Raw genomic sequence first — 20,436 nt, 5'->3', positions numbered from 1 at the left:
ATACGGATCGTATATAGTATATTCGTTCCAAAACATGTCGGCAATCAGCGGCAGAGATACAACACCACGTATACACTATGCGAATGATAGAAATAGTATTCTTCCTTGTTTGTTATTTTTCTGCTTTGTATGATTTTTTTCCTCCTGTTCAGGTTGAGTTAGGCGTAGTCCCTTGTAGCTGAAACACCTTAACTACTCCTGCAGTTCAATTCTTCACCACCTGTGTATAGTCGACAAAAGTCCAGGGAGTCTTCATAATTAGTGGTCGACAACATCTTCAAGTCTGAAAATTGTAAACTACTGGTTTGCCGCTTGGAGAACTTAGTCATCATAAGCCGTCCGAGTCTAGGCCGATGCACCGCAGAGCGAATATGCCAGTTCTATGTGACATTAACCTCAACAACCACTGAGAGGTGGATATCTTAATACGAGCTGAAGTTTGAGTTAAGCAGAACATACATAAACGGACGAGAAATGAGATTAGTGCAATGGATTAGGAGAAAACAAGTTCAGTTACGGGAGGCAGAGATTCGCTGTACAGGTAGCACGGCGCTAGCTCCGACTTCTGGTCTGAGAATAATCCGCCACACATTGTCCTGAAGTCTCGCTGGGCATCGGTGTTTTCAATCTCTCGGGAAGTAATCACTCCCCATCTGCTGGAACGGCGGGAAGATCTGCGGGAATGGCGGCAAGCGCTCGCTTTTCCGGAAGTGGTTATTAAGCCCAACTTTGAGCTAGGAAACCTCCCAGAACTTTTTTTCGCGTTCTGCATAGTTTTGCTGCACGTTTTGTTTTCCGGTGAGGGCATTGATTTCTGTTTTAAGTCGCCGCGTATCGTCTTACGACGCGGTTCTTAGCACTGCGGGGTCTTGCTGAACGACGGTGCTCGAGCCGCAACCAGACAGTGCAAGCTCTTTTTAAAAAAGTGCACGCGACCGAGGATAGGAACGTTGCAAACTTTGTGCACGAAACACGGCAAAGCAAAGGGCCGTTGCATGTCATTCTCGTTATATCACCCGTATTTAGTTATGATGCAATGGACGACGCAGCGCTGCATGACGTTCCAAGCGTCATAGGCTACTCTATCACATAAACTTGTAGGCTGTTCTTGTGTGCGCCTTAGGCTGCTGTATCACGCATGTCTATACGTGGTGGTGAAACACAACAATGCAACAGGCCGGTGCGTCATACCCGTCATATCTATCGTCATTACCTGTGATTCAATGTGCGACGCAGCAGTGTATGGCGGTGAAAACGCCGTAGGCTGCTGCATCACAGGCTTTTGTACGAGCCGTAGGCTGATGTGTCACAGGCTGTTGTATCATGCACGCCCATCGTGACGTGGTTTCACAAAAGGGCGCGCAATGGCTATGCAGAGACATATAAGCACGTTTCTTCGAGTATTTAGCGATGAGATTTGCCTGCTTGATTCAGTATAGTACAGAATGACTCTACTCGTGGAACTTTCTTATCCAATAGGTGGCCTTTTTTTAGAGGCTGTTGCTGCATTCTTGTGATCTATCTGAAGCTGACCAAGCAAACCGGAGCACTGCCGACCATAGAGAACTGGTATCATCAAAACAATTCCAGCTTTTATTTTTTCATTTATTTTATACTGCACATCATATTACAGATCCCAGCAGAATGAATACAGGAATAAATAATACAGATCCAAGATTAACAAGTAAAATGTCTGTCTGCCTCTGAGACTGTCATTGCAGCTTGTAAATATAAAGACTTCACAAAGAAATGCGTCTCGATCTAAAATACGCCTACAAATGCTGTGCAATGCACCAAACTAAGACTTTTTTTGTACTTTGTGATGCACGTTTGAAATACTTACAGTAGCGCACTGTGCTCGTTGTGCAATGAAAACAAATATATTTGTAATAAGAGAGTAATTACTGACATCCGCACAAACGCAGCCATAGGTTGCAAAGGAAAGCTATACAGCTTCCCCAGAAACCTCGTAATTGTAGAATAATCCATCCTGGTGTGAGGTTTGAACCCGGGACCACCGCCTCACCAGAGAAGTTACTCTGGTTTGGTTTAGTTTACAGGGGTTTAACGCCCAAAGCGACTCAGGCTATGAGGGACGCCGTAGTGAAGGGCTCCGGAAATTTCGACCCCTTGGGGTTCTTTAACGTGCACTGACATCGCACAGTACACAGGCCTCTAGAATTTCTCTTCCGTCAAAATTCTACCGCCGCGGCCGGGATCAAACCCAGAAGTTACTCTACCAGCTGAGCTAACCAAGAACGCTAGCATATAGTAGGGTGTTGATAGTAATCGAGCTGAGTGATTGAGCAAAGACGGATCAAGTTGACTAACCATTATTCATCTCACTGCAGCAGCGTTTGGACAATGCCAGCACATTGAGAAGTTCTCAGGCTCGATTAAATCAAACAAATGTTTAGCATATGTGCCAAGGGAAACTAAAATATGTTCATCAACCTACCTTCAGAGTGGTTTCCGTAAGCATGCAATGCATTGTCATTAAAGCACAATTTTATACTTTGGTAATGGTAGCATCTAAAACTAAATAATAAACCAGGCAATACTTCGCTCTATGCTGCAACTAATCCTCTCGTAGGTTAAGCATGACGTTTTTCGAGCAGTACTCTTCTATGGGTGCACTAGGTGGCCCCATTGCTTGTAGGCAGGATGGAGACCTTGAGCCTTGCGGCGCCTTGTGGTGAGCGGTCTGCAAGGGTGTTAGTGCAGCTGCAAGGCATTGACCAGATATCTGTTGTCTGAACTTCAATATTTGATTTGGGCTGCACCTGCTAGTACAGAACTCTGGCTTCAGCTCATGTAAGCCAAGTTAGGATCCTACCCCAAGGGTCATCATGACACGAAGGAATCTCAAGAATTTTGCACTGGACTGATATCACTTGGGAACAGCTGGTTTTACCTGCGCAGCCTGCCAAAGCGAAGGCAACAATGGTATGGTTAGTTTTGATTTCTTCTTTGCACCTTGAATCCTAAGAAGTATGCAGACTTGGCTTAAAGCAAATAAGTAGCACCAAAATTTCTGAACGAAACTTGCTGTGAACATACAAATGCAGGAAGGAAAACTGATTACCTTGTTTTATTCAATTACCTTTTTTATTCAAAAACAGTGCCGATAAACTCAACAAAAAAGGGAGGTGATGGGGGCTCAAGGCCTTGCAATAAAGCAACAGGATAAAGTAACATAATTAGACTTACTAAAAAAATTCCTTGGGAAGCAATCCATGCATGGCGAGCGTCGTACAGACGAAAAAAAAAACTGCCCTCGTGGGTCGGTCCAACCGAGTGATTTATGTACCGTAACTCATCAATGAGACATGTGCTTCACCTATGGTCCATTTTGAGTAGCGTAATCTGTCAAATACAGGGGTTTATAATGACTGCATCTGAGGGCCTTTTTGGCATAGATTCTTTTGAAACGTCATTGATGAGGTGAGGAGCCGTCACCGATTTCTAAGCTGTTACCCCACGATTACTCATTTGACCATTTTCTAATGTCATGTTTGAAGCACTATTGGTAGCGAGTGCTTTCGTGCAGATAAAATATTACGCAAACTCACGGCAAGTCATAAAAGTACTTCATTTAAATTTGCGTGTTACAGACTGCCAGTTAAAGAAGTAACCAGCCAAAACAGACGAACACACAAGGAGAGACACAAGGAGTAGACGAACACACAATGAGGCTCGTCTTTTTTGGCTGGTTACTTCTTCTTTAACATGCCATACCAACAGGCCCACCATTCTGCCCTGCTACAGACTGCAAGCCCTAATCTGAGCATTCTATATCACTGCAGGTGTTTTACAGAAGATTAAACACGCATTCCATACGTTGCCTGAAGTCGGTGAGGTAGAACATACTATGATAATAACAAAACCTAAACTGCGGTCTGTTTTTAAGATATATCAATGTCGGGCAGAGCAGTAGTGGACTCGTTTAAATGTGGAGTGCACAAAACTGTAGTGTTGTTCAGTCCTGTTTTTACTTTTTTGCTTTTGGTTTCTTTCTTCCCATTCTGGGCGCTACCGCGCCAAGAAGATGCCAAGTTGTGAAGGGCATACCTGTCATCACTGTCGGGTGTGTGCCGCACAAACAACACATTTGGTAGTAGCGCGCCTCTGCATAGAGCTGCGGAGGAACGAGGTGCGATTTCCTATTAGCAGCAGCTGCCGCTCCCAATCGCATCTCGTTTTTCTGCGCCTGCCGTACACTGCTGCTCGCCCTCGGCCCTCCGCCTCCCAGGAATGCTCTGCTGTGCGACTCCCGCGCCGCCCTCAGCCGCCTGCAATCCAACGGCCGCGGTACCCCACTAGTGCGCGACATTCGCTCGCGCGTCGAGCGCCTCGCGCAGAGAGGGTGTGCGTGCGTGCACAGTTGGTGCCCGGTCACTGCGGCATCGCCGGCAACGAAGAAGCTGACGACATCGCGACCGCCCCACATCAACTACCTCCTAGCGATCTGCCCCTTGCGCTGGAGGACGTGCGTGCGGCCATCCACGACCATCTCCGAAAGCAGCACCCCGACCCACGCATCGCGGGAAGTAAGCGCATCGACAGTGCCACCGGCTGTCGCGCAATTACGCGGTCGCAACGTACAATGATCCTCCACGCGCGCACTGGCTGCATGTGGCCCGGGGAACGACGGGAGCGTCACGGAACCGCGACGAGTGATGTGTGTGACGAATACGGTGCAGTGGAAACACTAGAACACCTGCTCCTTCACTGTGCCGCGTTCACCGATGCTCGTCGCGATATGCTTGCGGCCTATAGGGCGCTGGGCATACTACCACACTCCCTCAAGACGCTATTGTGGCCGCAGGGCAGTGCGCTCACCCGTGAGCGAACCTTGGTGAGCCTCTGTGCGTTCCTCGAACACACGGGCTTGACGTCCCGTCTGTTCTCCGCAAGGTAGTTACACGCAGTCACCGAACGCTAAGCGAGTGCTACCTTGGCAGATTAACAACTAGACGCCCCACTCCATTTGTAGCCAACATAGTGTTGTGCGCGTGTGTTTTTATTACTTCATCATGAAGTAATCACGCGCACAACCTGGACACATTTATTACCGTGTAATTAGTTTGTGTATATTACCTCTCCCCCTATCCTCTCTCCCCTTACCTCAATCACTTCATTTCTCCACTCTGCATGCCTGCTATCCTTTATTTCCGCTGGCCCGGCTCAGGTGCTTCAGTATCGATGGCAGATGCCGGGCTAGCAAAAATCTTTTCCTCCCTTTTTATTATTATTTTAATAAAAACCACTTACTGACTTACTCACTCACTCACTCACTCACTCACTCACTCACTTACTAACCTACTTACTTACTTACGTACACTGTGCGGCCGAACGTATGCAGCTACACTATGATCGCGCCCCTTTTCCTTGATGTGCGTAGCTAAAGGCACTCGTCAAGGCGCACTGGAAATAACACGCAGAACTTGTGTATTGAATGGAACTCCACTTACTGTTTTTGCCGGCCGAGCTTGCGAAGTAAAATGAGCGTGTGCAAGGAAGGAAGCAACTGAGCGGTGCGCATCGGCTCGAGGCAGAACGCCGCCATTCGCAAGCAGACGCCCGCGGTGGCGTCCCACTTGTCAAGACAACGAGGGCTTGTTCCAACATCTGCTGCTTAGGAGATATTTTTCTCTTATAAGAAACATAAACAGAGGGGGACTGTGGAGTTCGCTGACCTTTCCGCGAACTCGTTGGCCTTGTGTTCGCAAGGAAGGCCGCTCCAGCGGGGTCGGAAGTCCCCAACAAAGGGGCCCGTCCTGTCCCTGCCTCCCCTTTGTGCGGCCGACGTCCTCGTTTACGCCGCGCCGTCACGGGCATAGCCCGTCTTAAGAGGCCTGAAGCCGACGAGGTTTCGGGGGCGCACGAGATACGGCTGAGTATTAGCCGGGTGACCGGAAACCCACTATTCCTGTAACGACTGTCTACTTCCCTTAACGGCTGTCTTCTCTTTGTTGTTGTCAACAACCTGAGTCATCGCCTCGTCGGCACATGTTTCTAGCGTCTGTGGTGCCGTGGGTGGCGTGGGGAACGGAAGTCGCATTTGTGTTGTTTGTGTAGTTATTTGAAACCTCCTTCCCAAATGTTTTAATCAGAACTCTTTCCCCAATCGGTGATTTGTTGGCGGAAACCTTATTTTTCTTTCCCTGACCACTGATTGGTGAGGGGTGTCGTTTGTTATCTTATTGGTTGCTGTCCCCGCTAAGGGCGGAGACAGAGGGTTTAAAACCAAGCGCTCTGGGTTGAGCGGAGGCTGAATTCGTCTGATCCACGATTTAGTCATGTAAATAGTTTTCTCCTTGCTTTGTTTCTTCTCGTTTTTTTTACCTATGTTGTAAATAAATAGTTAGCCTTCTCCTGTCCTTGAGTAATGTGAATGTTTGCGAGTAGAACCACCGGGTCATCAAGAAACCCCGATTTCATCATCAAGTAGTTTCCTCTCATCGCTACCTGAAGGGGGAAACTCAACTGGCACAGTCGACACAGGATCGCAACTGGCGCAGTCGACACAGGATCTCAACTGGCGCAGTCGACACAGGATCGCAACTTCTTTCTACTCAAGGCATTGGACGGAAGGTGAGAAGAACAAGTCGGTGGACAAGCTGTTTGTCCTAAAGGAGAAAACGTGAAGCTGCGTCGCAAGACTGACGTCGAAAGCTTCAGGATCACGGGTCGAGTTCGAGAGGACGTCGGAGGCTCAAGTCAGCTAGGAGCTGAAGGAGCCGGGCAACAACAAGCCATCGAGGGTTCGAGTCAGCGAGCTGCTGAAAAGAACCAGGCGTCCACATCGAACGGGTTCGAGTCAGCGAGCTGCTGAAAAGTAACCAGGCGACCAAGTTAAGCCAGTCAAACGAGGCAGAAGTCAGCGAGCTGCTGAGTGATCCAGAGCTCAAATCGTCCGCATCGAGGAGCCTGTCGTCATCACGGAGGACGACGAGATCACCGGGGCAGAGAGCAACCAGTAAGGTAGGAGACCTTTCTGATTTCTCGGAATTCACCATGTCGGTGTAGTGTTTATGTGCTAGAAACGATAGCACGGAAAACGGAGATGGCTGCCGTACGGTATGATCAGGAGGGCAGGATGCGACGTGTTGAGCAGGAGGAGGCTGAACAGCTGAGTGAAATTGAAAATTTGAAACTCCAAATTGAACTAGAAAAGAAAAAACTTGCACAGATGCAATTGAAGTTAAGGCAGGGGACGAAAGTTGATAGCGAAGTCTTATTCGCAGCAGTTCAATGTTATACCTGCATGAAATTTGGACACTCGATGATTGACTGCCCGAATTCAAAGCAAAAACAAGATGTTCCCGCGGTGAGGACAGATGTGTGCAAACTAGTAGCTCAGGTAGAGATACTGGCGCCTGATAAGCTACATTCCCAGTCGGAGAGGACTGTTAATAAGGTCAGTCAACCAGATGGGACAGAGTATCTCTGGCATGCGGAGACTTGGGATCCGAAGGTCAAAATTCTGAAGCCTGTGTGGATTCAGGGACCGAAATTACAAAATGGCAGTGTGCGGTTCTCCAAAGAGCACAAGCTGATCTAACGTTGTGTGCCGTGCCAGAACAGATCGCTGAAGGCATAGAGGCGTTTGTCACACCTGTGAAGCACGCGCTGTCAGAGCGAGCAGATATAGAGCACAACCAGGAGGCGCAGGAGTGTACTTCTCGCAAACAAGCGTTCAGCATTGTGCAAGATCTGGTCGGAGCTAACTCTGAAGCAGCGGGAACGCGCGAGGAAGAAGTAAATCAGGATATGATAGCGGGCACACACCTTGCAGGTGATGGTAAGCTAGCTGCCACAGATGAGTTGGTTATCCAGCTGGAGCTTACACTGTGCGCAGCGACAGCAGATGTAGCTGTAGGTGTAGGGAAGTTGATAACACTTAAGACTTCCGCGCTGCTAGAGCAGGCAGAAAGGGTGCAGCTGCAGGAAGTAAATGAGGAAGCTAATGTCGAAGAGCATTTCAGAATCTCACACGAATCTGTTCGAGACAGACTCGAGGCTTCAGTGGAACTTCAGGCAAATACGGAAGCTACAAATGTTTCTGCATCAGATTGGGAGCTGACAGGGGTAGCTGCAAAGAGTTTCGCAGCACATAGGAAACTGGTGGATGCGGGCAATGCCTCCATTCCTGTAGGTTTCCACATGGAGCAACCTGCCCCATTAGCAGAAGTGTGGAAGCAAGGCGGCGAAGGTGATCGTAAAACGATAACGAACGAGCGCATGCTTTTCTTTGAGGAGAACGCCGGCTGTCAACGCTGGAAACAGCTAGCACTGCCGGAAACTGCATGTCAAAGTGTAGGTCAAGTTGCCGATGACAGGCCCAACCCTATTCTAAAATTCAAAGTAAGGGCGAATGCAGACGCAATACCAGCAGCAGCCTTCGTGGCCCGTGGGGAGTCTGTAAGCTCTATTAATTTTGAGAAAAGCGACAAGGGAGATCCGATAGCGGCGGTAGCCTTCACAACCGGCGCCGTGCCGGATAAATTGGAATTTTGGTCCAATCTTAGGGACAAAGCTAAAAGGAAACATCTTTTTCGAGATGTAGGTGGCTAGAACTCATTCTGCCAATTTGGTGCACCGATCTGACATGGTGGTTCTGGAACGTGCAGATTGTTGTCCTAACCTTGTGTGCACGGAACGAAATGAGGCTATGTATGTGTGTGCGCAGTGCTGCTTGGAACCTTGTGGCCGGACTTTAATGTCACACTGACAGCAAGTGTCCGCGTGACATTCTTGGTTGGGAGGTGTGGAGTTCGCTGACCTTTCCGCGAACTCGTTGGCCTTGTGTTCGCAAGGAAGGCCGCTCCAGCGGGGTCGGAAGTCCCCAACAAAGGGCCCGTCCTGTCCCTGCCTCCCCTTTGTGCGGCCGACGTCCTCGTTTACGCCGCGCCGTCACGGGCATAGCCCGTCTTAAGAGGCCTGAAGCCGACGAGGTTTCGGGGGCGCACGAGATACGGCTGAGTATTAGCCGGGTGACCGGAAACCCACTATTCCTGTAACGACTGTCTACTTACCTTAACGACTGTCTTCTCTTTGTTGCTGTCAACAACCTGAGTCATCGCCTCGTCGGCACATGTTTCTAGCGTCTGTGGTGCCGTGGGTGGCGTGGGGAACGGAAGTCGCATTTGTGTTGTTTGTGTAGTTATTTGACACCTCCTTCCCAAATGTTTTAATCAGAACTCTTTCCCCAATCTGTGATTAGTTGGCGGAAACCTTATTTTCCTTTCCCTGACCACTGATTGATGAGGGGTGTCGTTTGTTATCTTATTGGTTGCTGTCCCCGCTAAGGGCGGAGACAGAGGGTTTAAAACCAAGCGCTCTGGGTTGAGCGGAGGCTGAATTCGTCTGATCCACGATTTAGTCATGTAAATAGTTTTCTCCTTGCTTTGTTTCTTCTCGTTTTTTTACCTATGTTGTAAATAAATAGTTAGCCTTCTCCTGTCCTTGAGTAATGTGAATGTTGGCGAGTAGAACCACCGGGTCATCAAGAAACCCCGATTTCATCATCAAGTAGTTTCCTCTCATCGCCACCGGAAGGGGAGACTCAACTGGGACTTAACTTACTTAACTGCCCCCAGTCACAACCTTTAGCAAGGTTGCTCGCGAAGAGCAACCCGGGTCTGACAAGCCCCTGCTTCACTGCGGATTTTTCTCTCACGCCGCCGACGGCGCTGAACGGCACCCTTAAAGGACAATAGCAACAACTCTAGTTGCGTGTTTCAATGTTGCAAATGATGCTGTAGCGGCACTATCATCATCAGCAGTGCTGCGCCGCCTCGGCTCGTGACATGCGCTCGCGCTGGCTACGTGGGGCCATGTGCGGCGTAGAATAAATGTAGTTTATTCCTGGTTCCCGGCCGGTTCGCTTCGTCCGCGTCGCGCTCGTTTATTTGTAGTGGACTAAGTCTCTGTCCCTCTACAGCTTGGTGACCGCCTACAGTTTGGTGGCACGTGCCGAAGTGGCACAGCACTGCTGATGATGATAGTGCCGCTGCAATGCGTAAGACTTTAAAATATATAGATCACCACGTGTCACTCGCTTAAGACCTGTAAATAATTTATATTTGAATTTTGTCCCTCGTGCACTGTCGGTTTCATCAACCGAACGATGGCTGTGACGTGTAGCCGCACTTTAGGTGACATTTGGCATGGAAAACCTGCAATATGAAAAGCGATACGTAATTTTATTTAGCATGACCGGCAAAAAGGACGCTGCAATTGGCCTGGCCTCGACATTTTAGCCATGACATTTCTGGATTAAAAAATGTAGGGCAGATTACACTCTCGTGTAAGACTGATGACACAGCGATGCTGTTTGAGTTTGGTTCGACTAAGTTAACCGTGATTATACTCGTCATTTCTATCTGTTGCCGTCTATAGTACCCCCCCCCCCCCCCCCGCAATACCAACGAACACTCAGTCATCAGTACGTACAATTGTTTATTTCTGTACCACCATTCATTCGTCATCCTGGTCGTCTACAGTAGCGAATTTTTCCTCCAGTGCGCCTTCCCCTCTGTAGACCTCCACCTCAACTTCATCTGTCCATGGTGAATGCTGCGCATTGTCAAGGAGTACCTCGGTTGACGTGTGCCCGGATCGTTTTGTCGACGCGTCTGGTCGTGCACCACGACATTGCTCTTTAACGTGAGCTCATAACTCGGGATCTGACTGAAGTCGTCGTATCCGTTCTGGAGTAGCGGCGAGCCGGCTTTCGCGCCGGGCTTCCTCTTGTTTGGGAGCTGACGGGCCTGGATCGTTTGTCGACGCATCTGGTTGCACGCACGCTCCGCTCGGTAACACGGCTCGGAACTCGAATCTTCTCCAACTCGCTGACATCCCGATGTTGACACACCTGGTTGCGCACACGCTTCGCTGGGTAACGCGGACTCGGAACTCGAATCCCTTGTTGGAACCCGCTGACATCTTGACGCATGCTCAGCAGCACGATATTCGGAATTGGACCGAAGTCGTCGCATCCGTTCTCGAGCAGCGGCACGTCGGCTTTCGCGCCGCGCTTCCCCTTCTTCGGGAGAGAGATTCTTTTTCCGCGGCCCCCTCTATCTTCGTCGGAGACACGGTCGCTCTGTCGTCGGGCGCCGGAGCGCAGCTCCTTTTTTATACCACGTGGTTACGCAACGCCCCCAAGGGCGTTTGCGTTTTTGTAGCGAGAGCTACACTACGCTACCCAGTCGAGAATTTCGCCGTGAGCCTGGGAGACCGATAGTGCGCGTGCGCGAAACAAGAGAGAAGCAGCAGGTGCGCGGCGCATGATGCCAAAGTTCGCCGCCGCCGCGCGAGGAGCCATGCCGGCGCGACTACGCCCGCCGGCGCCGCGCGTGAATGCGCATGATCGGCAACCGGAGAATGGCAGCTGAAGAAGAAGAAGAGGAACTTATTTTCCACCGATGTACGAGGGCCCTTTCTTCCCGCCCCTGGCACGCAGGCTCAAGGGGCGGGGGCCGGGGCCTCCGCGCTTAGACAGACGAAGTTACAGGCATTCTTCGCGGCTTCCGTCACCGGGCGGGTGACTTGTTGCTGTTCGGCGGGAGACTCGCTTCGCAGCCAGGCCTCCCTGGCATCTCTAGTTTCAATGTTCTTCCTGCCGCCTGGAAAGTCAGGACATTGCCAAATTATGTGATCAAGAGTGCCATTTTCTCCGCAGATTTGACTTTTATCATCAGGTCTAGAGAAGGGCAGCTGGTGCGTGGCGCATGACGTCATAGCTCGGCCGCCGCGGCCGCGTGTGGCGTCGTATGGATAATCTGCGTAGGTGCGGCTGTGTGTATAAAAGCTGAGGTGATACGACTCGGTGCGGTTATTTCAATAGGGAACAAGACTATCTTAGCCGATGCATGAAAGAGAAGTTTGATCTTAATTTAGCTAGGGATCCTCGCATTAAGGCTACACAGTGCATGTGGAGCTACCACTGCCCTTGTGCATGTGAGAGAAACCAACCAGTCTAAATACTGTGTAGGCAGCATTGAAAAAACTGCGTGTTACTTTACCGATCATCAGACAGTGTTTTTCTCTCACAAAACAATTGAATAAATAAACCTGTTTTAATGATTAACATTATAGTCACAACAACAAGCTCGACAATGTACGTAACCAATGAGGAACTGCAGCTCTCGCTATTAAATATAAAGGTATAACTGAGCTAAGCCAGTGCCAATTTTTTGCATTAGTTTTCGTCCGCTCCGACAGGGGGCGTCAGGCATCCGTGGGTGACCTCATTACTGCGAACATAGCCAACGCTGCGCACGACGGGCATGCTGCTGCGCATGACTAACGGAACATCCTCCGGCTTAAAAAGCATCGCTGTTAAAAGTGGACGAACGTTTCATTCGATCTTGACATATATTAGCAGTCATTCAAAGTTTCGCTGTCAAGAAAAGGATAGAACCACCGACCTCACCAGTCCAAGCGTTCGGAACCCATCACATAAATATGGCTGGCATCTGTGTTACTGCCGAGCACTTGTGTTTTGTCTGCTGTGCTGTGCTGTGTTCAGTAATGTTAGCCTGACATTAGGCTGCCTAATTCTTCAATATTCAATACAGTATCTCCTCAGCGAGACCTGTTTCGGTAATGAATGTCGAGAATTTATATTACAATAAATTTAGCATATCTAGTTTTATTATAAGCGTAGTTATCTGCCATTGTTAAGCAAGACTAAAATCTAACAGGCACTTGTTCTGCTGAAGACAGGAATCCTCTATGATCAGCACACTCACCATCCACTTAAGGGACTAGAGAGGATGTAACACCTTCCTTGTGAAGTTCTTTGTTCAAGTTGCGAGACTTCTCAAAAGACTTGGCATTGTGAATTGAGCAACTACCAAAAATGCTCTTGAACGCTTTCAAGAGGCAGCCCTAAAAGAGATGGCTTCGATGCAAAGTGCGGGTTCCGTAAGGGCTGTCAACTTGTGCAGTGCGCAATTCTGCTGCTGTAATCCATGCAAACTCTGGGGCTTGAGCCAAACCTAAGGAACGTCTCCAATCGAAAGGCGTAGTTCTCTGTATTGATTTTTGAGGTCTACAAGCAATTTATCTCATAAAAGAAGGCGCGAAGCTATCCCCGCGAGCTGACACGAAGACAGGTGTGCATTTACAAAACAAAGCGCACATGTACGAAAGCAGCTCAGGTCACTGAAACTAAGCCACTCAAAAACTTGCCTGTGGGATGCGACACCCCACTTGAAAATGTGATTTCATTGCAAGCACAAGAGATGTTTAAATGAGCGTTTACTGTGACTACACAATTTCATGTTGGTGAGTTCAGAGTACGATTTCCTACTGATATATAAAGTTGTGGTGCATGTTTATTCCACACCTGTCAACGAAGTTGGGTCTTTGAAATAAATATGAAGTATTGTGCCAGAAGAAGTAAGAGCGATGAAGTGCATAGATGACTAGCCCCCGCAAACACATTTCGCCAGAAGCCTCAGGGAGGCGGAGCGCTGGTATGCCTCGGTCAGGACGAGCGGTTCAGCACTCTGCCGGCGGAGTCTCCTCCTCGGCTCCTTTAAGAGACGGGACGACGCCAAGGGCAGTCCACGCAGGTCCTGGCTTGCCTCCAGCCACGGTGAAGGCCACGGCGACCGCGATAAACACTAGTCCCACTAGGGCGGGACGCCGTAGTCTCCCCGCGAGGAGTTAGTCCAGAGCCGAAGACGTGCGCGACCGGCGCCAAGGGCCGGGTTGCGCATCCACATCACTTGGAAGCTGATGACGCTCCACAGAGTGTGCTGCACCACCAGGATGTTCGTCGTCAAGGATGAGAGGAGACGTCCTTTACAAATATGTCTTTAGACAGACTATAGACTTTCCACGATATTTTATCTATAAAGTCAATAGAGATTCCGTAGACAAACTATAGAATTATGATCATACACTTTTAGTAGACCTTCTTGTATTGATCGTCTGTAGACTATAAATAGACAAAAGGAAATATTTATATGAAAGCAATGTAGTATATAAGAAGTCTATAGGCAGTCTATAGACCATTTTTATAAGGGGTGTCAAAACAAAGTGCGCTGTTACTTCGCAGGTTAGATATATAGGGTGAAAGCAAGTGAGCACTGAATCTCGCTCTTAAAGCATTATAGGTTTTTGTTCGCATGTTGTTCAGCTCGTAAGAGCAGATACAGCAGCTGAAGTCTTACTCCTCTCGAGCTACACGTTCACGAGCGAGCGTATGGAAGAAATGTATGCCGCTCTCGTAGCCGCGTGATATTTCAACAGCGCATGCTAGACACCCACAGAGGACGATAAAACAAAAAACACGCGAGCGCTGAACTGCAACTTTATTTGAGAAGGACGCTAACCAGTACATATACTATACCCTCAAGCAACCGCCCACCAGGACAACCGCAATCAGAGCACGTGTCAAGCAACAAGCGAGATAAAAAAGCGAAAAAATTTCTCAACTGTTCAACATAGAGTAGTGTGGTTGCTTTAGGGTATATACAGGGCGTCCAGGCTAACTTGAGCCAAGGGTTAAAAAATACGATATTTGAAGTAGGCCAGGGAGACCATTTACATACATATACCAACCGGCTTGCGCATCATAGGCATTTTTTTTGCGATTATTTAATTAGCAATTAAGATAATTTTTCAAAATGCGTAAATATTGACTTTAGACAGCAAATGTGAATAGCAAAGTTCGAGAGCACCTTCAGAAACCACCATTCCATTTATTTGCGATAAAGAAAGAATCACGTGTATTTTTTTCGAGCTCCAAAGAAAGCCCGCGAAATACAAAAAAAAAGTCACGTGACTAGCGCATTCGCGCGCCACGATTGTGCTGCTCTCAATCCTGACTTGAGTGAACGAAATCAGCTACCGGCATGGCGCGACGACCCCATTGCTTTGGCAGGCTGATATGTCGGCAGCGGTTGCACCGTCACGCTTGCACACTGACTCGCGCGGGCGTCGCAACCACCGTCGAGATATCGGCCTGTCGGAGCAATGGGGTCATCGTGCCTTGCCAGCAGCTGATTTCGTTCACTCAAGCCAGGATTGAGAGCAGCACAATCGTGGCGCGCGAATGCACTGGCTCGCGCGGGCGTCGCAACCACCATCGAGATATCGGCCTGCCGGAGCAATGGGGTCATCGTGCCTTGCCAGCAGCTGATTTCGTTCACTCAAGCCAGGATTGAGAGCAGCCCAATCGTGGCGCGCGAATGCAGTGGCTCGCGCGTGCGTCGCAACCACCATCGAGATATCGGCCTGTCGGAGCAATGGGGTCATCGTGCCTTGCCAGCAGCTGATTTCGTTCACTCAAGCCAGGATTGAGAGCAGCACAATCGTGGCGTGCGAATGCACTGGCTCGCGCGGGCGTCGCAACCACCATCGAGATATCGGCCTGTCGGAGCAATGGGGTCATCGTGCCTTGCCAGCAGCTGATTTCGTTCACTCAAGCCAGGATTGAGAGCAGCACAATCGTGGCGTGCGAATGCACTGGCTCGCGCGGGCGTCGCAACCACCATCGAGATATCGGCCTGCCGGAGCAATGGGGTCATCGTGCCTTGCCAGCAGCTGATTTCGTTCACTCAAGCCAGGATTGAGAGCAGCACAATCGTGGCGCGCGAATGCACTGGCTCGCGCGGGCGTCGCAACCACCATCGAGATATCGGCCTGCCGGAGCAATGGGGTCATCGTGCCTTGCCAGCAGCTGATTTCGTTCACTCAAGCCAGGATTGAGAGCAGCACAATCGTGGCGCGCGAATGCACTGGCTCGCGCGGGCGTCGCAACCACCGTCGAGATATCGGCCTGCTGGAGCAATGGGGTCATCGTGCCTTGCCAGCAGCTGATTTCGTTCACTCAAGCCAGGATTGAGAGCAGCGCAATCGTGGGGCGCGAATGCGCTAGTCACGTGACTTTTTTTTTGTATTTCGAGGACTTTCTTTGGAGCTCGGAAAAAATGCACGTGAGTCTTTCTTTATGGCAAATAAATGGAATGGGGTTTCTGAAGGTGCTCTCGAACTTTGCTCCTCACATTTGCAGTCTAAAGTCAATTTTTACGCATTTAGAAAAATATCTTAATTGGTAATTAATTAATTGCAAAACAAAAATTGCCTATGATGCGCAAGCCGGCTGGTAGGTGTGTATATAAGTGGTTTCCCTGGCCTAACTGAAATATCTTATTTTTTAACCCTTGGCTAAAGTTAGCCTGGACACCCAGCTGTATGTAATGGTTGGCGTCCTTCTCACATACAGTTGCAGTTCAACGCTCATGTGTTTTTGTTTTCTCGTCCTGTGTATGTGTCTAGCATGCGCGGTTGAAATAGGCAAAACCAACTATAGCCCGTCAACTTATCCTGTTCGTAGATGGAGTCTTCGCCAAAAGTAGTGCAGCATTACTTGTATGTCTTTACAGCTCACCTTGAAAACTGCGGGCACGCCACGCACCTGTCGGTTATGTCAAGCGTGGTAGCCAGAACGTGCCCCTGTGGCGACTAATGGCCCGTAGTACGTACGATGTCGAAACGCGAAAAACAAGAGAAAAAAACTCCTGCTCAAGCGGGGCCATGGCGTAGACACCTCACGTACTCCGCACCTCCCTCTAAAAACGCAGCGTAAAGATCAATTTCGCTTGCGAAGGATTGCCAACCTGACTGGTGAGCGAAGCCGACTCGAAGCAGGCAGGGCTGAGAGAAGTGCGACGGAACCGCTTGATTGAAGCGGTTGGAACTGCTATTAATGGGTCTTGAAGAAAAAAAATTGAAACGGCGTGTTCTAGAGACGATGCCTGGTAACTACCGGATTGTATAGAAATTTTCCACCAGAGGGTTGTCAAGGCTCCTTTAAAACCATTCAGAACTAACCCCCGCCCCTCCCGCAATTGAACCAAACCTGTTGAGCAGCTAATTATTGGAAATTTAGTCTACTTCGTTAATACTATCTACATACCGGACTCGAATGCTAACGGCCTTGCGTGTTCTGAACGTGAACTACTGCGCGCGTGTCGCTTTTTCATTTAATATGTACAAAACAAAAGCATATTGAATTGCAGAGCGTGCTTATTACAGAACAGGAGAAGACATTCAGTCCACTGGACAGGCGACCACATAAGCATCAAAGCCCTTGGAAGGCATCAACCATCTTCGTAAAATTGGAATGGTTAACAAGTGTTGCATGATTGCAGTGCACGGATGCAGGATATCGTTCACCGGAGCATGTGTTTTACAAACGGCTTTGATGTTAGTGACGAGATGGTTCAGCTGAAACATATTCTTCTCCTTGTTTTTATTGCCTTCCTTCTATTGTAATCTTGTCTTCATAATTTCTTACATACTTTGCCACTATTTCTTTGTCAAAGATTATTTGGTCGACTTAGGTGTGCTCTTTGCTGAGTCATTTGTAGTCACTATTATAATTATACAATTTACAAAGTCATTTTCGGGGAGTTTTTCTCATGACCGCATGCATCGCATGTACCCCGAGACCTACCCGACCGATACGTGTAGAGTATGCCGGAGGGAGACGGCAGATCACACGCACATCTTGTGGGACTGCATCAACAATCTAAAGGAAGCAAGATCAAGAACAATCCCGCCGTGGCTGGAGGCAGCCGCGAAGAGCAACGACCAAGACCAACAGCTATGGGCCGTCCAGCAGGTCCTCGGGGCGCTCGAAAGGCAGGGACCCAGCGAGTGATGTGTGCCGCGTATGCCAGCGGGAGAGGGCCACCCTGACGCACATCCTAAGGGATTGCACAAAGTTCCCCGACGAAGCTTCGACAATTACGATTCCGCCGCGACTCGCGGCTGCGGCGGTACGCTATTACCTTGAAATCCAAACCTGGCCGTCCAGCAGGTCTCGGCGGCTCTTGAAAGACAAAGGCCGAGCGAAACCGACGGAACGCTGCCCCTCAGGGCGACTAACCGCGGGATTAGCACGCGCTGGAGTTGAGTAGAGACCACCCGCTGAGAAGACATCAGGGCACCCGTCGCGGCGCCATTTAGTCATGGTGTCGTTCTGCAGGGGACTAAATAAAGTTGTTTTCTCCTCCTCCTCCTCCTCCTCCTCCTCCTCCTCCTCCTCCTCCTCCTCTCATGACATTCAGCTGTGTATCAAGCGTGGCAGGTGACAAGTATACACAGCACTATGCCACCGGACGACGCCAGGCGCTTTTTTTTTCGCAGTGGGGCTCCAATGGTGACGCGTTAAAAACAAAAAATTACAGCCGCTTACCTTCAGGGAAAGACAAATTATAAGCTCTACCTGGTTCGCGAAATAATTAGTACAGTGACTACTACCGTTGCCATTGAACTGCCACTGAACTAATACAGATGACTGCACTAGCTGTCAAAATGATTGGACCGAAAAGTGGCTCAACTTAAGATCTCAATCCTTCTTTTTTTATTTTTTTTATATTACGACTGCTTTACGATCAATATGATATACGATTTCCATGCTGTTGGGTACTTTTCCACTTGGAGTAGCCTCCAATTTTCAGCCTGGCGTGTTTTGCTGACGGCGACAACACGAAAATTTGCTTGGACGGTAGAGGTATAGAGCTTCGCTGTAAAATGAGCCAGACAACTCGCTGGAGGTGAATATACCGATCTGAAGAACTTTAGAGCTTAATTTTTCAAAAAACTCTATTTTCCTATTTTTCCCCAATCAATGCAAGGTGTGCACAGGGTGACGGGAAGTGCAGGACCATCAGAGCGTGTTACCTGTCAGGGATCACCTGCAGCCCAGGCGTTGCACCCATCTCTGGAGCTTCGGCCAGGACGTTGAGGAGCGCACAGGCACCGCTGGCCACGCCGACGGCCAGGCCCGAGGCGTACGCCAGCCCGGCCCTACTGCGCGCTAGCTGGGCAGTCCCCTGTTGAGCGGCCAGACTGAGCGCCTTGTCCACCCGGCGCAGCGCCCTGGGCGCCATGTGTATCGTCCTCGAGCGGGACGACGAGAATGGACAGCCAGGGTGTCCAGAGAACAAAGAACGTACTTCTTTATTCAGTGCTGATATTTATAGCCGAAGGTGGAAAGGGGTTAGTGCAAACAGAGGGCGAAAGATAAGCACGTGGTAAGGGAGCGTATTGAGATAGCTTGCGTGCTTTCGTCTGATATGATACAGCATGAGACGCGCGGCCTCTTGAAAGAAGACGGACATCGCTGCGCAGAGCCAGGGGCGCTCCCAGTGGAGACAGGGCAAACCAGGAGAGCGACGACAGCAGCAGCGACAGGAGCCAGCCGAAGGAAGACACGAGCAGAACCACGACACGGCTCGGGTGTTATGCGATGGTGAGCGCGAACATCGACAGTCCTAGGCCGAAGCCCTTAAGGCGGTACTTAGCCCAACCATTCGTAAAAGGTCATGGGCACAGTTTTTGGCTCGCCTTGTTGCAGTATGCGGTTTGCCGTAATCTCTGGCCCTGGGACCGAGGAAGCGATGCCTGTGCTGATCTTTTACTGCGCAGGGTGCGGTTCTTTTGTAGTGGCGTAATGGTGGTGATGACCATGGTGATTCGTTCTCTTGAAATTCCTCTTTTATGATCGTTGGAGTTTCTTCATCGGGAATAACTGTGCGCGTAGCTCTTGCTCTAAAAAATGAAAATTGGCTTTGAGGATATGAAAGGTTGTGTGTCTCTCTTCTCGGTGGACACGTCATATTAAACGTGAGAAAAAAATGAAAAGTATTAATGAGGAAATTAAAGGAGCAGTGAAGAGAGGAAGAAAGGAGTGCGAGAAGTAAGAGTAAACAATAAGAGAGCGACGCCAATGCAAAATGCGTGCGGGTGCAGTTTGAGCAACGAGCGATGACGGCTAAAAGGTTTCTGGTTTATGAGGGTTTAACGTCCCAAAACGACTCAGGCTATCGCGGACGCCGTAGCGAAAACGAGATTGGAAACCGGAACAGAACCCGCTGCGGTGGCTCAGTGGTTAGAGCGCTCGGCTACTGATCCGGAGTTCCCGGTTTCGAACCCGACCGCGGCGGCTGCGTTTTTATGGAGGAAAAACGCTAAGGCGCCCGTGTGCTGTGCGATGTCAGTGCACGTTAAAGATCCCCAGGTGGCCGAAATTATTCCGGAGCCCCCCACTACGGCACCTCTTTCTTCCTTTCTTCTTTCACTCCCTCCTTTATCCCTTCCCTTACGGCGTGGTTCGGGTGTCCGCCGATATATGAGACAGATACTGCGCAATTTCCTTTCCCTCAAAACCAATTATTATTATTATTATTAAAAACCGGATCAGTAGGCGAGCGCTCTAACCACTGAGCCACCGCGGCGGGTACATTTTCAAAAGGCACTCGTGTGCTGTGCGATGTCAGTGCACGTTAAAGATCCCCAGGTGGTTAAAGTTATTCCGGAGCCCTCCACTACGGCACCTCTTTCTTCTTTAAGGCGCGGATCGGGTGTCCATACGTGAGACAGTTACTGCGCAATTTCCTT

The 20,436-nt window shown here is 49.5% G+C and overlaps 1 protein-coding gene across 1 annotated transcript in view; it reads right to left on the bottom strand.

The window, feature by feature from the left end:
- Nucleotides 1-18,961, bottom strand: part of LOC144100628 (uncharacterized) — a 34,343-nt gene extending 15,382 nt beyond the window's left edge. Inside the window, exon 1 of the mRNA XM_077633515.1 lies at nt 18,718-18,961. Within this exon, the coding sequence (XP_077489641.1) occupies nt 18,718-18,926 (209 nt within the window). The 5' untranslated portion in view covers nt 18,927-18,961. The remainder of the gene's footprint in view (nt 1-18,717) is intronic.
- Between the last annotated feature and the right edge of the window lie 1,475 nt (nt 18,962-20,436).

This window comes from Amblyomma americanum, chromosome 8, assembly GCF_052857255.1.
Source record: "Amblyomma americanum isolate KBUSLIRL-KWMA chromosome 8, ASM5285725v1, whole genome shotgun sequence".
Taxonomy (NCBI): domain Eukaryota; kingdom Metazoa; phylum Arthropoda; class Arachnida; order Ixodida; family Ixodidae; genus Amblyomma; species Amblyomma americanum.
Note: the sequence above shows the minus strand (reverse complement) of the source record. Positions and strands in the feature narration are given on the sequence as shown.